We start from the raw sequence: 20,534 nt of genomic DNA on the forward strand, positions 1-20,534 counted from the left end.
GATGATGCTCTTGTACAGAAAGTTAGAGAGAGAGAAAACTCGTTAAAACAAGTGGTGCAAATGAAAATGAAACGAAAATCGCGTTTATATAGGTTTGTAAAAAAAAATACAAAAAAATCGGCGCTGGCCGATCGGGCCGCCACAATGGCGGCTAGCCGATCGGCTAGCGCATCGGCCAGCGCCCACCAATCGGCCAGCCCACGCCGATCGGCTCGCCGGTTAGCCGCTTGCCGCCTCCAATGGTTCGGCTAGCCGATCGGCCAGCCCGAAGAATCGGCTAGCCGTCGCTAGCCGACCATTGCGGATGCTCTAATATCAGGCAAACAATTCAAAACCAATTTTTTTTTTCTAGATACAATTTTACTAATTTAATTTTGTGTGTTTTCTTTTGGATTGTGATGGCTTTTATTTACATTAATATATATATTAAAAAGAATTGAGAAACACAATGGTTTTGTTTTTATAATATGTATTTTTTGGCTAAAATTGTGTTTCTCTACTTTTCAAAGTTAACAGAGTCATTTTACTATTTTGACAAATTCGTAATTAATTGAGTTATTTCTATCTTTTGGCAAAAAGTGATTATCTCTCTTGCCTTATTCTCTTTTCATCACTCTTACTTTATTTTCTCTTACTTTATTCAACATCTACTTAACACACTATTTTTAAACTCCATGTCGAAAAGAAACGTCTCTATTAATAAAGAACGGAGGGAGTATTTTATTTAAAAATATAGATCATCGGCTCCCACGGGGTGTATAGCATTGCCTGCTATGTTTCTCAATTGTTACGTATATAGGGATGTCAATGCAGTACGCAACCTGTGGGCCGGCCCGAATAGCCCGCCAAATTTATAGGGTTAGGGTCAAACACGAAAACTCGATAAATTTGTATTGTTCTATCTGTTTGACTTCTAATTCAACACTTCATTGATTATTTTTATAATAGAGATAACAAAAATAATAAATTTTAATTTAAATTAAATATATAAATTATATATAAATTTTTTATTAATATAATACTAATAGATAAATAAATTAGAAACTTCAAATTCACTAAATAATATTTAAATTTCTAAAACATGCTTCAAAATTTCTCAACATATATTACTGTTTTATTTTGCACAAATCTCAAATAATAGTATTTGATCATGTTTATGTTTGACTTAAAGCATATGTCTCAAATTTATCATAATTAAATGTTTTACATTTTATAGATATAACTAATTCTTATCATTATTTTTGGATTGATCGCATGTTAATTTATCGGCAGCAACCCGATTAACCTGTTGGGCTAGCCCGATACCCGAGCTTTTAGTGTTATGGTTGAACTTTTATAACCCAAAAAAATACAACCTGATTAGCCCGTACCCGATTGACCTGCAACCCGAGTATGGTTGGCCCGAAACCCGCTGGGCCGGCCCGATTGACACCCCTAGTTACGTAGTACTCCCGCATTCGCATTCAAGATGTCCATAATCTTGAGTGACACGAGATTTTAGGAGGAGTTGTTAGGTGGGGGTTAGTAGAGATAAAAAAAAAGTAGTAGAATACTTTAATGATGAGAGAGAGATTTATTTCCATCTTGAGTGTGACAAACTAAAATGAAAATGTGGACGTCTTGAGCGGACGGAGGGAGTATTTTGAAATTATTTTCTCATTTTGTGATGTGATAGATTGGTGATTTTATGCATATTTTTTTTAGATAGGTAAATAAATTTAAATTTAAATGTCGAGCCACGGAGGACTCGAAACTGAGACCTTTAGTTTCAGACAATAACCTCTCTAATGTTTGACTACATTTTTTAGATGTTTCATTGGCTGGCTCTGTAAGCTGTCGATTGGGCACCATTCACTACGTCGTCGAATTTCGGGTTCCATCGCGCGAAGATGTTTAAGGAAGGTTATGGTCAAAATTAGGGTTTCATTGCGATTGCTTTGCTCGAGGGTGACCCAAAACCAAAATGTTTCGTATTCTTGATATTCGAACTTTGTTTGCATACTCCACCCATTAAAAATAGTAGCATCGGTGGACGACACGGATTTTAATACGGAATTGGTAAAGTCAGAGGGAGAAGGAGAAAATGTGAGTAAAGTATGAGAGACAAAAAGAAAAAGTGGATATATTAGTGTTAAAAATATGAGAAAAACTTTCTATTTCGGGATGTGACTATGTAGTGAAGTTGCTATTGGTACTCCCTAAAATATGAGAAAAACTTTCTATTTCGGGATGTGACTATGTAGGGAAGTTGCTATTGGTACTCCCTCTGTCTAAAGAAAGATGACTCATTCTTTGAGCTACATAGGATCTTATGTATTTTTTTATGTGATAAGTGAAGAGAACAAATTAAGAGAGGAGAACAAAGTAGAGATAAATGTGTTTCTATTTTTAGTAATGAGTCATCTTGGCTGAGACAAACCAAAAAAGGAAATGAGTCATCTTTGGTGGAACGTATGGAGTATATATGTATCTATTTAAGATTTTAATCTTACCATATGTTCATACTCCGTATTTTACTTATTTTTTGTATATACTAATTCATTATAGATACTGATTATTAAGATTGAAAGATATACTTAATAATTTCTATATTTGTATTTAAACCAATTAAACCGGTGGGCTAGCCTGAAACCCAATTGATAATGTTAGGATTCGAAATCCACAACCTGATAAAATTCTAACCTGATTAACCCACACCCAATTACCCTAGAAACCATATATGACTAACCCAAAATCCTTTAATATGCCCCAATTGACATCCCTACTTGTATAATACTATCAAAACTGAGACCATTTGTAAAACTGAATCTATATATGATTAAGAATTGGGAAATTGTCTATAAAGCCATGAACTTTCAAATAGTTTGTTTTTTCCCGAGAACTTTAAATGTTGTATGAAAAGTCATGGACTTTACCGGACTGTGTAAATTTCTCATCCAACCTAATCCATAGATTTCCGACATAAACTTATTCTATGACAAATTTATGGTACAATTCGAATTGTGGAATTAATGCTACTTTTATGTTGAATTTGATTTGTACTCCCTCCGTCCCATAGAAATAGGCCCTTTAGGATTGACACGGGTTTTAATGCGTAAATTGGTAAAATAAGAGATAAAGAGAAAAGGTAGTTGAAAATGTGCAGTAGGGGGTGGGGCCCATAAATGTTAAAGTAAAAGAGGAGAAAAAAAGTTGTGATAAATAGATATAGACTATTTCTATGGGACAGATGAAAAAAGAAATATGACCTATTTCTATGGGAATGTGAGAGTATTTTTTATATCAATTTGTATGCTGAATTCGATTCGTGGAATTCAATTTGTATTTTTTTGAGCAACTTGTATAATTATGATAAGTGCAAGATACGAGATTGCAAAAGATATAATCAGAATTAGTTAAGCTTTGCCAAGTCACAACTCCGGCACTCCATGAAGATAGTTTGTGTTGAAAATCTATCGGGTCAGTTCGTATGAGAAATTTATGTAGTCCATTAATATTCATGACTTTTCATGCAACATTTAAAGTTCAAAAAAAAAAAACAAACTATTTTAAAAGTTCATACCTTTAGACAATTTGCCCTTATAAATACTAATAATACAAATATGAACTGATTATAGTACGTGGCCCCCTCACCGATATACACTCACAAAAGGCCAATGCTGAGCAAGTACATTGGGCCGCTGAATGTCGAGTCAGCCTATAGAGGATCAAATTCCAATCATCGATCACATAACAAATTTCTTATGTCAATTAAAAGAAAATATTAGCAGCTACGTTCAATTAAGTGTCCATTAAAACATCCTGAAAGCCACTATACAACATCTACTCCAAGGTCTTCAAAAGCCTAAATAAGCCTGCCGCTTCTCTGATCCTTGAGAACTCGATGCAGAACGCTTGCACTTCGATAAAGATGTCATTCACTGCAAAAACACAACCCATTTTATTTTGCAAGTTTTCATTATCTTAGAGTACCAACGGTGAAGCCATCTGAGAATGCATAGTATCATGTAACAAACAGCTTACCATTGATTATTTTGTTTCGGATTAAACTTTGCAGAAAAACACAAACCAGTCTTACAAGTCTGTTCTGCATATACCGATCCTGCAAGATAAATGAGTTGCTAATAATAGTTAGGGATCCCGGCAATAGGGGATGTAAACAGTCAAGTATATTTCAAGAGAAGAGAATACACAAAACAGTACTCCCTCCGTTCCACAGCAGTAGAGGCGTTTCTTTTCAACGCGGGATTTAAGAAAAATTGTGTTAAGTGGGTTAAATAAAGGAAGAATAAAGTAGAAAGTGAAAAGGGTAGAGAGATGAAGAAAGAATAAAGTAAGAGAGAGTAAAGTAAGAGATAAGAAATGTGTTGACTTTTGCTATAAAAGGAAATGACTCAACTACTATGGAACGTACCGAAATGGCAAAATGACTCAACTACCGCGGAACGGAGGGAATAAGAGATATGAACTACGAACCTTGATACCCTGACAAGCACTTATACAGTTGGAAATATAAGTGTGTAAGAACATCGTAGGAAGTTCAATTGTAGTAGTCAGCCTATTTACAACTTCCATGGAATGAAGACTCATCTCCATATTTACAAGAACTGTAAAATATCTGAACAGTAGGGAAAGAGAAATTTCAAAGAAAGTTGTAAGCACTGTAAGCCAAAATAATACTCAACTCTCTATCAAAAGTAATGAGCAATATCATACTCCTTAATTTCAGATGAATTCACCAACTTAATCAGCACTTCGACAGCAATCATGGGATTATTTTCCACTAGGTCCTGGAGAAAGTGTTGGAGTACAATTAATACACAGGAACCATGTTTGCACTCGGAAATAACACCCTTAAATGACATACCGGGAGCTTTTTGGGTGTTAGTCCACAGTGATATACAAGCTTCGGGTCATTTGTCAACTCCGCCAGCACTTGCTAAAGGAAAAAACATATATTAGGCACATTTAAACAACCCAATGGTTGTTAGGAGAGCGCTTCGTCAACTTTGTGACTGATCTATTGTGACTCGCACAATAATATATTCAGATAAGACAGAAAACTCACACAATCTTGCTGATAAAGATAGTGGAAAATTACTATGAATTAATAATAAAATTCTCCTCTTGCAAGAGCTTGACCTTTGCCAAAAAAATACTCTCCCTCCCCTCCGTCCACGAAAAATAGGGCACATTTGCAATTTTTGGCTGTCCAGAAAAAATAGAGCACATTTAAAAAAGGAAAGTTTTCAACAACTTCTCTCTTACTTTTTTCCCTTCTCACTTTTTTCCCTTCTCTCTTACTAATAATATGGACCCCACATTCCAGTAACACTACTTCTCCCTTACTTTTTTCCCTTCTCTCTTACTTTACCAATTCCACATTAAAACCCGTGAATGACACAGTGTGTCCTATTTTTCGTGGACGGAGGGAGTACTATTTTAAGCTATATCTCCCCTTCAACTTCTAGGGCTATACACACTTGAGACTCCTGGAGTGTAATCAAATGATAACAAGCTTAATTTGATAACTTTGATAACTAATCAACTCATTATACTAAATATGTCAACACAATGCCATTAGCATGTCAACACAAATTTAGATTGACATGTGTCTTTGTGTTGACATTTAAATATAGATGTCAATACAAAGACATAAACACATAAGTATGTCAATCCATATTTGTGTTGACATACTAATGTTACTGTGTTCACATTTTTAATGTAATGAGAAGTTACTAAATTAAGCTAGTTATCATCTTAACACGACTATGAGCCTCCTACTTTAACTAGGAAAAGAAAAGATAAAGATAACCTAAATAATTTTTAAAGATAAAGGTAGCCTAATCCAACTAATTTTCGAAAAGATAAACATAATTAAAGATCTTCCTAAATAAGAACTCTATCTCTTCAAATCCAACTCTATATTCAATCCCTGATTTGTATAAATGTTAATCACAACTTCCTATAACAAAGTAAACCAGTATATTTATCTAGGTGTTTGAAATAACGAAAGAACAGTGTTTGTGACACTTCTGCATAACTAAGTGAACACTTGCTAACATATTTATGTGACAAAAAGAATAACTACCATACTAGTACCTTCAAAATTAAATGGCCTAACATAAATCATGAACAAACCACAAAATAATTGTACTTAATATAACAACAAAAACAATTATATCCGAATTGTCGAAGGCATTGCAGTATTTGGCAATAAAAGACAATAATCCAGATATTTGGCTAATTTTGCAAGAAATTTGCTTCCAAAAAAGATACTCCATATGATACTCCGCAAGACTGTAAGTTGTTTTTCACAGAATAAAGATGCACCCTTACTTATACCTCAGCTCAAGATACTTATATTAGTTCTGATATGTTTGTGCATAATATCAAGAACAAGGTTTCGTTACCCAAAGGCCAGATGTAATTCAACAAAACTATTGCACACATACAGCCATGCTCAAGGTTAGGAGCTTCATTTTTTCAAAACATTCATCATGATTTAACACCTGAGATGAAATACATAGCCGAAACTTTTTAGGGATGGACCTTTAAAATCATAGTACCTCTTGTTGCACAGGAACAAGTGGCCCCTTCAAAGCTTTTGAAATTAAATCTTTTACAGCAGCTCCTCTACTAGTATCAGCACACATCCCATAGTCCCATAAAAGCTCATGGGTCATATCCGGGTTCAGCCACAATAGCTGCTCAAAACCAGGAGATATTTTTTAGAAGAATACATAATTCATACGTTCGTTCGAAAGTCTCATCAGCTGAAAGTTATTAGTGCTTACACATTACCTCTCCATCCATTACTGGAAGCCTTGGAGGGAGCGGCCTTATCCATTGTGGACCTAATCCATCTAGTGAAAGAGAGGACAACAACCCGACTATAGTTTCTTCTTTATTCCCAGATCCAATTTTAGAAGTAACTCCAGGCTGTGGATCAAACCTGAGATGTGAATTCCAATACCAAGACAGAGAAAAACATTTAATTCAAAACAATCATGTGAAGGAAGTGAGCTCTTGTGAAGAATATCACTGTAAAATCACACGAAGTCACTAGTAAGAGTCGTACTCAGATGAATTACTATCACATCCACGGGGCACATCAGGATCAGGCACTATATTTTTCACAGAGTTGTCCTTTAACAAGCATTTAAATGGCTCTGGCTGAACTTTGCTAAAATATTGTTGCTGCAACTGCTCACGTTGAGGAAAGGTCTGGAAGTTCAACCGAAATGTATAAAGGATGTGGTAAAGAAAGAGACAAAAAATGCGTATAAAACTATATTTTCTCAGCATAGGTGGCAATAGTTTTTTTTTTTAATGAATATCTGCTACTAATTAGCATAGGTGGCAATAGTTGGCTACAAGCAATATTTATTTGTGTGGACTGGAAAATCAAATTCATCTACACTTACATGAGATGAAAGATCAAAGTTATTTATGTAATCTGCCGCAGATTGCTTGAGAAACTGCACAGAAGCAATAACAATCAGAAAGTGGATACACAAACAACTTAGCAAGTAAAATATATACTCTTAAATGCATGTTAACTTGACGTTTCGTAGGAGGGGCCCCTTTCCCGATGCAAGTATGGCATGACTTTCTCATTAAAGTGGGAAACAGCTAAACAAAGATAAAAAATGGCAAAACTGACAAGCATGACAAGGTTGGAACTACAGAAAGAGAAATAACTGAAGAACCTCTCTGCCATTGACACTGGTGGAGCTCAACAAGAGAAGAACAAATGCCCTTTCATACTTTTCAGCTACGTCATCACATGCTGCCTGCAAATTGATAACACTGTTAAGCAAAACTACAACTGGTGCTTTTATGGGACTATGGGGAGGTAATGTGTAAGCACTAATAACTTTCAGCTGATGAGACTTTCGATAACGAACATATGAATTATGTATTCTTCTAAAAAATATCTCCTGGTTTTGAGCAGCTATTGTTAAGCAAATTGATAACACTGTCACTGTTAAGCAAAACTACAACTGGTGCTTAAAACAGAACTTCATCGACAAACAAATAAAAAGTATTCCATTAGCTTAGTAGTATAAGGTAAAATTGTGAAGATTTGCTAAAAGTTGATTTAACATTAAGCTGTGGCCAAGTTAATTTTATACAGAAATTAAACATTAAATGCACTTGGAACACTATTTATGTGATCAAAGTATTGAAAACTGGGAATTTATAAGCTGCAAAGAGCAAACTTTCAGTCTTTCACAAATGTAGAAGGGCTACGAGAAATGGTGCTCTGAAAATTGTGATAAGAAAAGTCTCATCTTGCAGTGAAAACAATATTTTCCAGTGGAATATGTGTATAAAGCATTAGACACCTCTACACAATTACTGAAAGTGAGTAATGACAAAGAATCATCATTACCACAGATTATCATTATGTGAAAACAAAACCTGAAAGATTTATGCAAACTGATATGCTAAACTTACACCAACAAGCTTGGAAATGAAAGGGTTTGAGGAAGGCTGCTGTGATGAATATGCTTGATGAATGATTGCAAACGCAATTAACCGCTGAGTTGGATTTAGAAGTTTCTCCTGCAGCAATACGACTTGAAACTTTAGCTTACATTCCACAATGTTTCAATCATAAAACACATATTTGTGCCACTCATAGGCAAAAGGCAAAGGGAAATTAAAAGTTATAGTTCATACACAAATAAAAAAGACGAGAGGCTTAATTCACTCAGAATTCGCCTACTCCATGGCTTGCTGAAAAACTACGCTTTCCATTGGATCAGTTCTAACTTGCAAACTAGTCAGAAAAACTTAATCCTATTCGCAAATAAGAACTCCAAATGCTGATCCAATTCTACAAATTATTTCGGCGTATAGCGAATTTTAGAATCAAGCGGCCAAATATACACTATAATCAATTCAATCAATGTCAAATTAACATAGAACAGTAGCAACGAAAGAATTGAAAAAAAATCAAAGCGAGAGGTAGAAAAACCCTAACCTTGGGGTCAGTAGTGAGGAAGTCGAGGGCGGAGCAGGCATAAAAATGCAGAGAGCGAGGGAATTTGGAGTTGAATTCCGCCACGATTTCTTCGACGGTCTTGTCTTCGCCGGCGCTGAGCAGCCGGAGCAGCTTACCACAGTCTTCAAAGCCCAACATTTTCAGTGAATCCAAGTCAGAGAGAGGGGAGCTGATGATTTACATTTTGCACGGGACACTAATAACTAGAGAGGCAATCTGTCCAGCTAAGCAGGTTTTGGGTGAAATTTTCAATTTTAACCTTAAATGATCGGATTTCGGGTTAATTAAACGAGTTAATCGGACTACAAACTACTCCTTCAGTTTTGCAATGGTGTAGTCATTTGCCATTTTAATAAGTTCCATTATAGAGAAGTCATTTCTTTTTCTAACACAAGTCGACATATTTGTCTCTTTTACTTCATAAATTCTACATTTTTCATTTCTTACTTTATTCTTCATTTACTTAATACTACAATTTTTCTTAAATCGTATGCCGAAAAGAAATATCTTCACTACTATAGAATAGAGGGCGTATTAATTCAAATTACTCACTCCGTCCACCAATATAAGGTTATGTTTGACCGAGAACGAGTTTTAGGAAATGTATTGTAAAGTGAATGTAAATGATTAGTGAAATGTAGGTCCTACTTTTATATATTGGTTTTATAATAAAACCTGAGTGAAATAAAGTTAGTGGAATGCGGGGTTCATTACCAAATGTAGTAAAAAAGAAAATGAGACATTTATTGGTGGACGGACGAAAATGGCAAAAAGGGACGTTTATTGGAGGGCGGACGAAAATGGCAAAATAGGCTAGCAATAGCCTAGCCAATGGGCTAGGGCATTGGTTAGGCTATTGCTAGCCTATTGCTAGGCTGTTACTTGGCTAGAGCAGTGGCTAGGCTGTGGGAAGGGCATGATGATGTGTCAGGAGGAGTTTTTGGCTAGACTATTGTAGATATATGCTAGTTATAAATAATCACTTTCTCTCCTCTCAAAATCATCCTCAAAGCTTTAAATGTACGTATAAATGGGCTCTAACTAAGGTTGCTGCATCTAGTTTCCAGAATTTGCCCCTTTTCTGTCCATTTTTTAGCTTTATTTTGTACATTTCTCATAAAACATGCCAAAGTATCAAAATGTATAACACATGCAATAAACAGACATGTAATGCAAATTTGGCACTCACTACCGACCAAATAATATCCTTAAAACAAAACAAGAAAGAAACAGAAATAAGAAATGCGGATGCATAAGGACTAGACTTCTTAGTTGCCTCAAATCATGGAAAAGATACATTTTAGCATAACAGAACACAAATCAAATCAAGCAAGACATATCAATGCACTTTCCTTACTAGTTCGTTGATCACATTGAAATCATGCGCTCACGAGTATTGTTGGGAAGCGTGTTAATCGCTCACTCTCATAGTGTATAACGTAATATGATGATAAGCTCTTAGAGCATACTTTATGCAAAGTTTACCATAAGCTTGGTCTAAGTCTCATCCCTCCTCTACTTGTTGTGATTAAGCATAAAAAATTTAAAATGTCTTTATTTTGATTGTAATGTAGGCTCTTTGGTATGTGAGTAATATCTATATCTATAGTCTATACTAATATAAAGGACCAGTTGGGTGAAATCACTATTATGCCCTTTTTGGTGGGAAAGTTGTCCATTGGTTGATACTCTCTCCGTCCGCGAATAGGAGTCCCGTTTTTTCATTTTAGTCCGTCCGTGAATAGGAGTCTTGGTTCACTTTTACCATATATGATAATACGGTCTGCCTTTCACTATCATATTCCACTCACATTTCATTTAAAAGTAATACTCCCTCCGTCTCATGTTAGTTGCACTGTTGCTTTTCGGCTCGTCACAAACTCCTTACACTATTTATAGTTTAAGTTAGAATTAATGCATAATATGTTAGTTTAAGTTAAGAGCTCCTTTATTAAGTGATGTCTCGTTACACTTAAAATTCTAATTTAATTATACTAAAAAATCAATCCTAAATTTACAGCCTAAAATGAAAAGTGTGAGGAACATGTGACTGAGGGAGTATATACAAGTGGGACCCTCATTCCACTAACTTTTTTCCACTCACTTTTTTTTTACATTTCTTAAAATCCGTGCCACCATAAAATGGGATTCCTAATGCCGGAGAGAAGGAGTAGTTGTTTATTCATTAAATACCCATTTGGTTTGATAGTTTGGATATAACAAGATAGTTATAATGAGATAGAATTTTCGTGCTAAATAGTTTAAATTAATGTAAAATGTAAATTTTTGTTGTGTTGTTTGGCATTCGATATAATTTAGGGTTTCTATTTAAATAAGAGTTGAAAAGATAAAATTGTCCTCATTGATTACATATGTTTAAACAAACATCCAAATTTAAGAAAATTGAACCTAAATTAAAATTAAATTAACTAAAACATCATAATTAAATAGGATCAAAATTATAAATAATGAATAAACTGAATCTAAATGCCTAACAAAATAACCAAGAACATACAAAGTCAAGAACACTTAAACCAAACTGAATCTAATTTTAAACCAAATAACCAAGAACATCAAATTAAAACTGAATTCAAATTGAAACTAAACTAACCTAGAAAATCAAGAAAAATGAAAAAAAAAATCTCATAGAACGAAATTTTTCAGAAAACTAAATCCTCACTAATTTGACATATTATGGTAGAATCACAAAAAATAGCTACTTGAGAAAATTCTACAGCCAAAAGTTATGTTGCTATATTGATTTTTAGCCTCCACTTAATCATTCCCCTTCCATATTTTACAATGTCGAGGAGAGTGGAGCACGGATATGATGTATACACCGGCAGTTAAAGGCGCATTTGTGCTGGCTCTACAGATGGTCGTGGATCGAGGCTCTCACTACCGTCGGAGATGGTGCAACATCTTGGAGGGGTGAGAAGAATGAAGTAGTGGTGGTGAGAGTAAGGTATAACTCCCTCCGTCCCACTTTAGGAGTCCCGGTTTACCATTTTGGGGTGTCCCACTTTAAGAGTCCCGGTTCGAATATTCTATAAATGGTATTATGTTTCATATTCCACTAACCTTTATCCACTCACATTTTATTATAATACTAATATAAAAAAATAGGACCCACATTCCACTATTTTATTTCACCAACTTTCCTTTACATTTCTGAAAACTCGTGCCGAACTCAACCGAGACTCCTAAAGTGGGACGGAGGGAGTAAACGGATATACGTGTGATATTTTTATTACTATTAATTATTAAATTATCATTTATATATATATCAAAATGATGTTTTAATAAATTATGCGAAAGTAATATAGTTTTGTACACAATGGAGTGATCTATTGCTAACTAATCATTTAATTGTTAACTACAATTAATTTAAGATCATAGGATTTTAGAAAACTTTGGTCTACAATTTGCCACGTGTAATTTTTATTTTTATTAATTAAATAAAAAAAGATAAAAAAAACTACCAAATTAGGGTTTTGGATGAAAATGTCAATATAGTGTTTGAAAATATCAACACAATGATTTGAGAATGTTAACATATTGCTTATATTGACATTGGACATGTATTATATTAACATATTTTATATACTATATTGACATTTGAGTTGTACGAAAAAATTAAAAAAATCGATTTTTTTTTTTAAATTTTGACGTCGGAACATATGCAAGTAAGATCTCGTTAGAATCCTCGTGAAATTATCTTTAATTTGATATATGTTGTGCGAAAAAATAATTTAAACCGAGAAAGTTATATATGTTTTAAATTTATGGGATATTTTTTAAAAGTTAGTTACAACTAATTTGTTGTAAATTGACCTTAATACCCTTATTCACGTTTTTTATAGATCGTATTGATATTTCGGAGTTAATGATCTAAACTCTTAATTTGAATATCTAATGGCTATTATTTAGTTTTAGTTATCAATTAAGTTGAGTTAGCAATATAACACTCAACATATATATATATATATATATATATATATATATATATATATAGGGTTGTGATCAATTGAGATTTTTTATGCTAATTGAGAAATGAGATGCAATATCAGCCACTCATTTTTATTAAATGAGTGGTCCAGATTTTTTCACATGGAAAATATCTTTAGATTAATTAATTATGAAAGGGCAGAATGGTAATATCATAATAAATTTTATTCAATAAATATTTTTTTTAATTTTTAATTTTTATTAATTTTTCTTAAAATTTTTTAAATTATTTTTTTTTAATATTTTTAATTTTTTTTAATTTTTTTTTAATTTTTTTAATTTTAAATTTTTTTTTTAAATTTTTTTTAAAATTTTTAAATTTTTATTTTTCAACTACATATACAATTCATGTCAACTACACATGTAGTGTCAACTATGTGTACAATCCATGTCAACCACACACTACAATTCATGTCAACTACACACATATAATGTCAACTATGTGTACAATCCATGTCAACTACATATACAATTCATGTTAACTACACAATATAATGTCAACTACATGTACAATTCATGTCAAATAGTATTTATTGAATAAAGTTGTTGACATTTGATGTGTAGTTGACATGAATTTTATATGTAGTTGAAAAAAAAATTAAAAAAAATTAAAAAAAAATTAAAAAAATTAAAAAATAAATAAATAAAATTACAATTATGCCCCTCTGTTGACATAAACTACATGTTGTTGACATTTCACAAATATTCTGGATGAGTGGCTGAGATTGCATCTCAATTCTCAATTAGGAAAATGATCAATACAAAAATGCATCTCAATACAAAATCCAGACCAAATCCTAACCATGAGATTTTTCAATCTAATGGTCAATAATTAAAGAAAAACACAGTGGGTCATTATAAAGCAGTTTTAGGTCATATTATAAAATTTGGGTTTGAGGTCATGTTAAGATCATTTTATGTCATGCTTATTATAATGACATAAAAATAAGCTTACGATGACCTAAAATGACATATGTATGCTTGGTTCTGTATTTTTGTATTAAGAATGAGTTTTACATAAATCGAAACTCTATATATATATATACAGTTTTATATATATATATATATATATATATATATGGATGTGATCATATGATAACCCCCAAATCACATAATAACTCTATAACCAAATCTGGACCACACATATTTGATAATCTTGTGGTTGAGATTCAAACTTAGATTTACTTCATAAAAAAGGCGCAGGGGGGTAAAAATGTAATTTCCTCATTTAATTTCTGAATTTTACTCCAAACTCGTATCACTCTTTCATTATGTTTGAACTCAATTCTCTCACTTTCTAACAGATCGATTCTCTCATCTTCATCTTCCATATTTCTCGCCTATTTTATTTCAACATCTCCAGATTTTCTTCGATTTGGTTCATTATTCCATAGTCTCCAGATTTTGTTTCCATATTTCTCGCATAATTGTGATCGGGAAGATGTTTTCAATTTTGCGTTTTTATTTTCATTGATTACCTCTTCAATTGCTGTCAGAATTTGCTTCGATGGAGTCTGTAGCAAATAACGAAGGTAGCAATCATTATCTATTATTTAGCTTATAGATTGTGTTCATATTTTAATTTATTGATTGTTTTGCCTCATGTATTGAATTTGATTTTAGATTAATATTAGTTGTCGATTGGTTTATGTTTCTGATGTACTGAAATTCTTATTTATATTATGTATTGCCGATTATGTGTTAAGATGATACTTTTGGCTTATAAATGTTAGGTTTACTGCATAACATGATAGTTTTGTCGGATAAAATGATACTCTGATAAAATGATACTCTGATAAAATGATACTTTTACTGATTTGTATGTATGTACATTCCTATTTGTGATGATGCTTTGAAGCCAATGATTGGTATGAAATTCAATACATTAGTAGAAGCAGTTGATTTCTATGAACATTATGCTCGTTCAGTTGGTTTTGGCATTCGTAAAATGAGCAACAAATCAGTTCAAGGTATTACTAAGTGGCAGTATTTGGCTTGCAGCAGACAAGGCTCTAAGAATTTTATACCTGGTCATGCATCCCAATCAACTGACTGTTAAGAAGCGTAGGTGTCGGTCATTTAGGTGTGAATGTCTTGCTAAGCTCAACTTGAGATATTTTTCAGATGGCATGAGCATAGGATATGAGGTTTATCAGTTTGTTGAGTATCATAATCACTTAATGGTTGCGGATGAGCATAGACATTTTATGATGGCCAATCGCAATCTGGATCCTATCCATCGGAGGTTTATGGAGGATTGTGGCAGGTGTAATATTGGTCCCACTCTCATATTCAAACTTTTGAATGAGATAATGGGTGGACCTGAAAATGTTGGATGTGATATTATTGATATTAGAAATGGTTATCGTGATATTATGTCCAATATTGATGGTTCAGATGCTCAAATGATTTTTGATTATATGCGTTCTCAAAAGGAATCATCTGATGCCTTCTATTATGAAATTGAGATAGGATCTCATGGAAAGTTAACTAGACTCTTCTGGGCTGATGCTATTTCAAGACGAAATTATCATATGTTTGGAGATGTAATTTCATTTGACTCAACATACAACACTAACATGTATATTACTTTTGTTGCTAAAAGACATAAAATGATACTTTTTGTTGATTAAATTATATTTCAGTTGATAAAATGATACTTTTTGTTGATTAAATTATATTTCAGTTGATAAAATGATATTTTTGGCTGATAAAATGATACTTTTCTATATGCATGAAAATATAATTCATTTTTATGTTATATTCTGAAGGTATTGCATGATTTTTGCTCCATTCACTGGAAAAGATAACCATTCTAGACCAGTTACATTTGGAGCTGGCTTGTTATCAAGTGAAGGTAGAGACTCCTATTCTTGGTTGTTTGGCTGTTTTGTTCGATGCATGGGGGTAGCACCCAAATTGATTATCACTGATCAAGATTGGGGGATCAAACTTGCTGGTGAAGGTAGAGACCAGTTCATATGATTGGTCAAGATTGGGGGATCAAACAAGGCACCGATGGTGTATGTGGCATATCATGGTTAATGTGTCAGATAAGTTGCCCAAATCTTTACTTGGTAATGAAGATTTCAAGAAAGAGTTGAATGCATGTGTTTGGTCTGATTTGTTAGAGCCTGATGAGTTTGATATAATATGGAATGATATAATGGAACGGTATGGATTAGAAGACGTGAACTGGTTTGGATCAATGTTTGAAGATAGAGAATTTTGGGTTCCTGCTTATTTTCGAAATTTTCCCATGGGGTCGCTTCTTGGGACTACATCGATGTCCGAATCGGAGAATAGCTTTTTTAAAAACTACACAAAGCCACGTGCAAATCTTGTACAGTTCATCAATTTCTTTAATTATGCTGTGGGAGATCAAAGGTGTAACACCCGCCTTTATTATTAGCTTTTACGTTAAGATTTTATTTTGAAAACGAGTGAGTGATAGACCTTGAGTAAAATACCGTCTTTGTTTTGATTGGTTGCGGAATAGTGAATGCTTGAATTGTTGCTGGTTAATCGTGTGGTGTAAGTAGTCGATGAGAATGATGTGCGTTTCGTCGATGGGAAAATTTGGGCGTTCATTTACAAGTATTTGGAATAATACCAAAGTACTAAATTAAACATCACAATTTAATCAATTTTCTAAATTAAATATTTGGGCGTATAACTGTTATCTAGTTCTAGCCATTTTATTTCTTTTAGTTGGGACCAGTTTTTGAGAAGCCCAACAAAATTAATTTCTTAACTTCAACTCTGCAGTCAAATATTTATCAAATATTTGGTCAAACATATATATATCCCCAACTTCTCCCACACGTTCTTTTCTCCATATTTTCACCAATCTGAAAAATCTCCAACTACTTCCTATATGGAGTATATTCTTTAATTCCACCATCCCAATCTCTCATTCTGCTGTCTGCCGTTATCTTCTTCCTCCCATCAAAGGTAATTTCTCCTCATTCCTTTGTATACAAAAATCTTCCTACACTGTTCTATAGCATAATTTCTTGATATCACAGTTGAGAGGAGAACCGAGACTTACCGTGAAATCAATCCTCCCTGCGACTAGATTTTCTCTCTTCGAAGGTATAGCCTCTAATCTCCAGCTTTTATTCCATGACATACTTCATAGTTCCATACATTCACGGTAGTCCACCAAATAGAATTTCTGAAACTGTTGAATGATTTTTCTTGATAAAGTTTCAATCTTTAATACCAGTAGAAGTTGCCCTCTTGTTTTCTCTTCAATCTAAATTTTTAAAATTCGCTTGCCTGCCCAAAACAATGTGTGAATCGAACAATTAGAAATTAATAAAAGGTTTAAGTTTTGGGGAAACGGGGAGAGGGACTTGTCTGTCGTGTGAACCGGCGCTGCCACGGAGGAGCTGAACGCCGGGAGCGGTGGCGGACAGCGGCGGCGACGGAGACAGCGTGTTGGCAGCGGCTGTTGCTGGTACAGCAACGAACGAGAGAGAGAGATGGTGGGAGCCGAGATTTGTGTTTCTGTGGAGTGTTTTAGAAAAGAGAGGAAGAAGAGATGAATGGTTCTAATTTTTGGGTGGAGATTTGGAGAGAGAGAGAGTTGCAGTGTTTGGAATGTAAAGGGAGAGAGATACGTTGATGATGGCAGGGAGTATATTTTAGTTCATTTAATTTACTTACAAATTTTGGGCCTTTAGTTAAATATAGATATGTGTTGGGAAGGGAGTATTTACGTGTGGTGCTTGGAGTATATTAAATTGCATATTCTTATTCTTTCTTTATAGGTTGACCAATTAAGTTTGCATAAGTGGAATTTATGGGAATTTACATACTTGATTTATTTCAGTTTAGTGATGATCGAAAGATTAAGTGATGTCTGAGACTATAGTATGTAATTGATGAATCTGGTTTCTCTTTATTTCCAATTCTATCCGTGGACTGAGTTTAATAAGGAGCTTCTCTACGAAGGAATAAAGGACAGGCAGAACACACACACATAGGATGCATGCATCATTTTAATTTAATTTACCTTGCAAAGTCTAATTTTGCATATCGTGTTATTTCGAAAAGGGTAAACTTGTGCACGTTGTTTGCGGTGGAAACGGAAAGTGATTTGAGGAGTTAAGCGATTGAGGTGGGCTTTCGTTTTAAATAAGGACTATGTTCTAAATATTTTTACTATGTGAAAGAAGGTGAAAAATGTTTGTCTTGCCATGTTTTGGATTTGAATGAACCTATCTGAAGTGGCTATGCCATGTATTGTTAACGAATTCGGGTCCCAGTAGGGCCGCAAACCCTGCTCGGACTGGTGTACACCCAGTAGATCGTGCGCAATCTCATTGGAGTTGGCCGGTCTAGTGACTTGGTTCGTGGCCACGTTCCTTGTCATGTATGTTCAGATATGGTGATGGTGATGTGGATGGAAAATGGTTGCAACCGAAAATTATGTGAAAATGCTTTTAGTGACTTGGGTTCTTTTCATTTAAGACCCCCAAGATCACTCGGTATGGCTTGACAAACTGATTTGGCATGTGTCCACTGAGTGCATCAAGTACTCAGCCCTGCATATTTGTTTTCTTAATGTGCAGATTGAGCGACGACGGGCGTGGAGGATGTTGAGCAGAATTCATGGATTATTTATGTTTGGCTTAGTATTGTTGGATATGTCGTGTCTTCATACTCGGCATTTTCCGTGTCTTGAACGCTTCCGCTAGGTGTCTTTTCTTTAAAATTGTTTTAGTATTGAGAACCTAACTCTTTTCAAAATTGTCTACTTTCTAGTCTTTATTTCTTAGAATTGGTACTTTGTTGAAATGATACTATGTTGTTTTCTAAGTTATTTCAATTATTTAGATATTTTGGTCAAAGATGTGTGTTTCCCCCTTTCTTCCCCGCTTCTTTAATCATCCCCTAGTCGCGATCAACCGTGTTTTCTATCCTTAGAAAATACGGGCGTGACAAAAGGAATGCCAATTCACGATTGAACTACTTGGATTACTCAACTATTCCTTATTTGTCAACCCAATTGCCTATTGAGAAGCATGCATCTACAATCTACACTGATTCTATTATCAAACATGTACATTAGAAAATAAGTACGGTATGTGAGATTGTTTCTATAACTGTTGAGGATAACATCAAGATGCAACAGGTTAAGGACCAATATGGTAGAACATGGGATGTTAAGTATGATTGTAAGCAAGACACATTCGACTGTAGTTGTAAGAAGTTTTCCAGAATTGGTTTGTTATGTTGTCATATATTTTGTTTGTTGAAGAATAAGTATGCTAATCTCATTCCTGAGAAATATTTTGGTCGAAGGTGGTTGAAGAACTCTTTACTAAAGGCAGCCCATGGTCTACCATCTTAGGAACAACAACCATTTGAACATGTGCTCCATTTTTAACCTTATTTGTAAAAATACTATTCTTCAGTCAGAGAAATGATAGTATTTATTGTAATAATGTTATCTTTTATCTTGCAGATTTGGATGAAAAGCAGGAAGTGAAGAAAAAGTTGTTCTCCAACTTTTATCAATTAGTCCAAAAGTTTGAGGGAAGTATGGATCATTTGTCTTTGTTAAGTGTTGGTCTTGATGATTTGGAAGAGCATATATTTGGAAATTGTGGAGCACCTTCCGTCATTGAAAAGAAGAAGATGGTTGAGGATTTTTATGGAATGACAGTACCTGATGTAATTGACGTACATCCTCCAGACGTTGTTAGTACCAAAGGATCAGCTAGTGGCAGAGTAGCAAAGAGGGAGAGTGCAATAAGGAAAACAAATAAGTCTCTACGACGGCGTGGTAAATGTCATGAGCTGGGTCGTCATGATTCAAGAAATTGTGGTAGAGTCAATGAGAAGACAGATTGAAGCCATTTGATATACTTTAGGTATTTTTGGTGTAAAATGATATTTTTGTTTAATAAAATGATACTTTGGGCTTATAAACATGATACTTTTTTGTTAACAAAATGTTACTTTCAGTTCATAAAATGATTCTTTTGTTTATAAATTGATAAAATGATACTTTAACTTGAAAAAATGATACTCGCAGCAAATAAAATGACAATAACCTTATAAAATGATACATAAGTTGGAAAAAATGACATATAAGCTGATAAAATGATACTCTCAACGGATAAAATGATATTTTAACTTGACAAAATGATATATAAGCTGCTAAAATGATACTTCTGACTAATAAAATGATAATCTTGGGTGATTATATTCGAAACCACTATTACAAAACATTATTATCAAGTCATACAAGTTACTATTACAACCACCACCTCTATTCAGGGGGTTTAAATTCTCCATAGGCTACCGAAATAAAAAAGGAAGCCGGTAAAAGAGGCGACGCAAACCGAGCATGTAAGATCTGCTCTGAGTCGTCCCATCCATCCACCTCTATTCCTTCTGCAGCAAAAATCCAAATCTGACCATTACAATTATTTCTCCTGAACTGGAGACCGAAGATCCTGCTAAAGAGATCCGGCTTCGGTTTTATTAGTGGCTCAAT

At 34.0% G+C, this 20,534-nt stretch overlaps 2 protein-coding genes and 1 long non-coding RNA gene across 7 annotated transcripts; 2 read left to right on the top strand and 1 right to left on the bottom strand.

The window, feature by feature from the left end:
- Positions 1–3,546: 3,546 nt before the first annotated feature.
- On the bottom strand, positions 3,547–9,239 carry LOC125191994 (CCR4-NOT transcription complex subunit 11-like). Of its 4 annotated transcripts, XM_048089444.1 has the most exons (12): positions 8,993–9,233; positions 8,464–8,571; positions 7,713–7,796; positions 7,428–7,481; positions 7,082–7,227; positions 6,805–6,955; positions 6,570–6,707; positions 4,868–4,939; positions 4,717–4,790; positions 4,477–4,618; positions 4,024–4,102; positions 3,547–3,920 (listed from the first exon to the last, which is right to left on the bottom strand). In XM_048089444.1, exons 1-12 carry the CDS (start codon positions 9,149–9,151, stop codon positions 3,823–3,825), a joined length of 1,305 nt encoding a protein of 434 aa, XP_047945401.1. In that variant the 5' UTR covers positions 9,152–9,233; the 3' UTR covers positions 3,547–3,822. The 4 variants fall into 4 exon arrangements, 3 of the variants coding, with proteins under 3 accessions (XP_047945401.1, XP_047945402.1, XP_047945403.1); XR_007171285.1 differs by lacking the exon at positions 4,477–4,618 and having other exon boundaries at positions 8,993–9,238; XM_048089445.1 differs by lacking the exon at positions 3,547–3,920 and having other exon boundaries at positions 4,415–4,618; positions 8,993–9,239.
- Positions 9,240–14,846: 5,607 nt separating this feature from the next.
- On the top strand, positions 14,847–16,433 carry LOC125194976 (protein FAR1-RELATED SEQUENCE 5-like). The gene is made up of 4 exons (XM_048093186.1): positions 14,847–14,991; positions 15,146–15,506; positions 15,793–15,986; positions 16,075–16,433. The coding sequence occupies exons 1-4, from the start codon at positions 14,847–14,849 to the stop codon at positions 16,431–16,433; spliced, it is 1,059 nt and encodes a 352-aa protein (XP_047949143.1).
- A 417-nt stretch (positions 16,434–16,850) lies between these two features.
- LOC125196889 lies at positions 16,851–19,957 on the top strand. 2 transcript variants are annotated; one of them, XR_007171958.1, is made up of 4 exons: positions 16,851–16,975; positions 17,050–17,116; positions 18,083–18,146; positions 19,497–19,957. It is a non-coding gene; the product is annotated as an uncharacterized LOC125196889 (long non-coding RNA). The 2 variants fall into 2 exon arrangements; XR_007171957.1 differs by lacking the exon at positions 19,497–19,957 and adding an exon at positions 18,601–18,864.
- The last annotated feature ends 577 nt before the right edge of the window (positions 19,958–20,534 follow it).

The sequence above is a fragment of the Salvia hispanica genome, chromosome 6 (assembly GCF_023119035.1).
Source record: "Salvia hispanica cultivar TCC Black 2014 chromosome 6, UniMelb_Shisp_WGS_1.0, whole genome shotgun sequence".
In the NCBI taxonomy this organism is placed as follows: Eukaryota; Viridiplantae; Streptophyta; class Magnoliopsida; order Lamiales; family Lamiaceae; genus Salvia; species Salvia hispanica.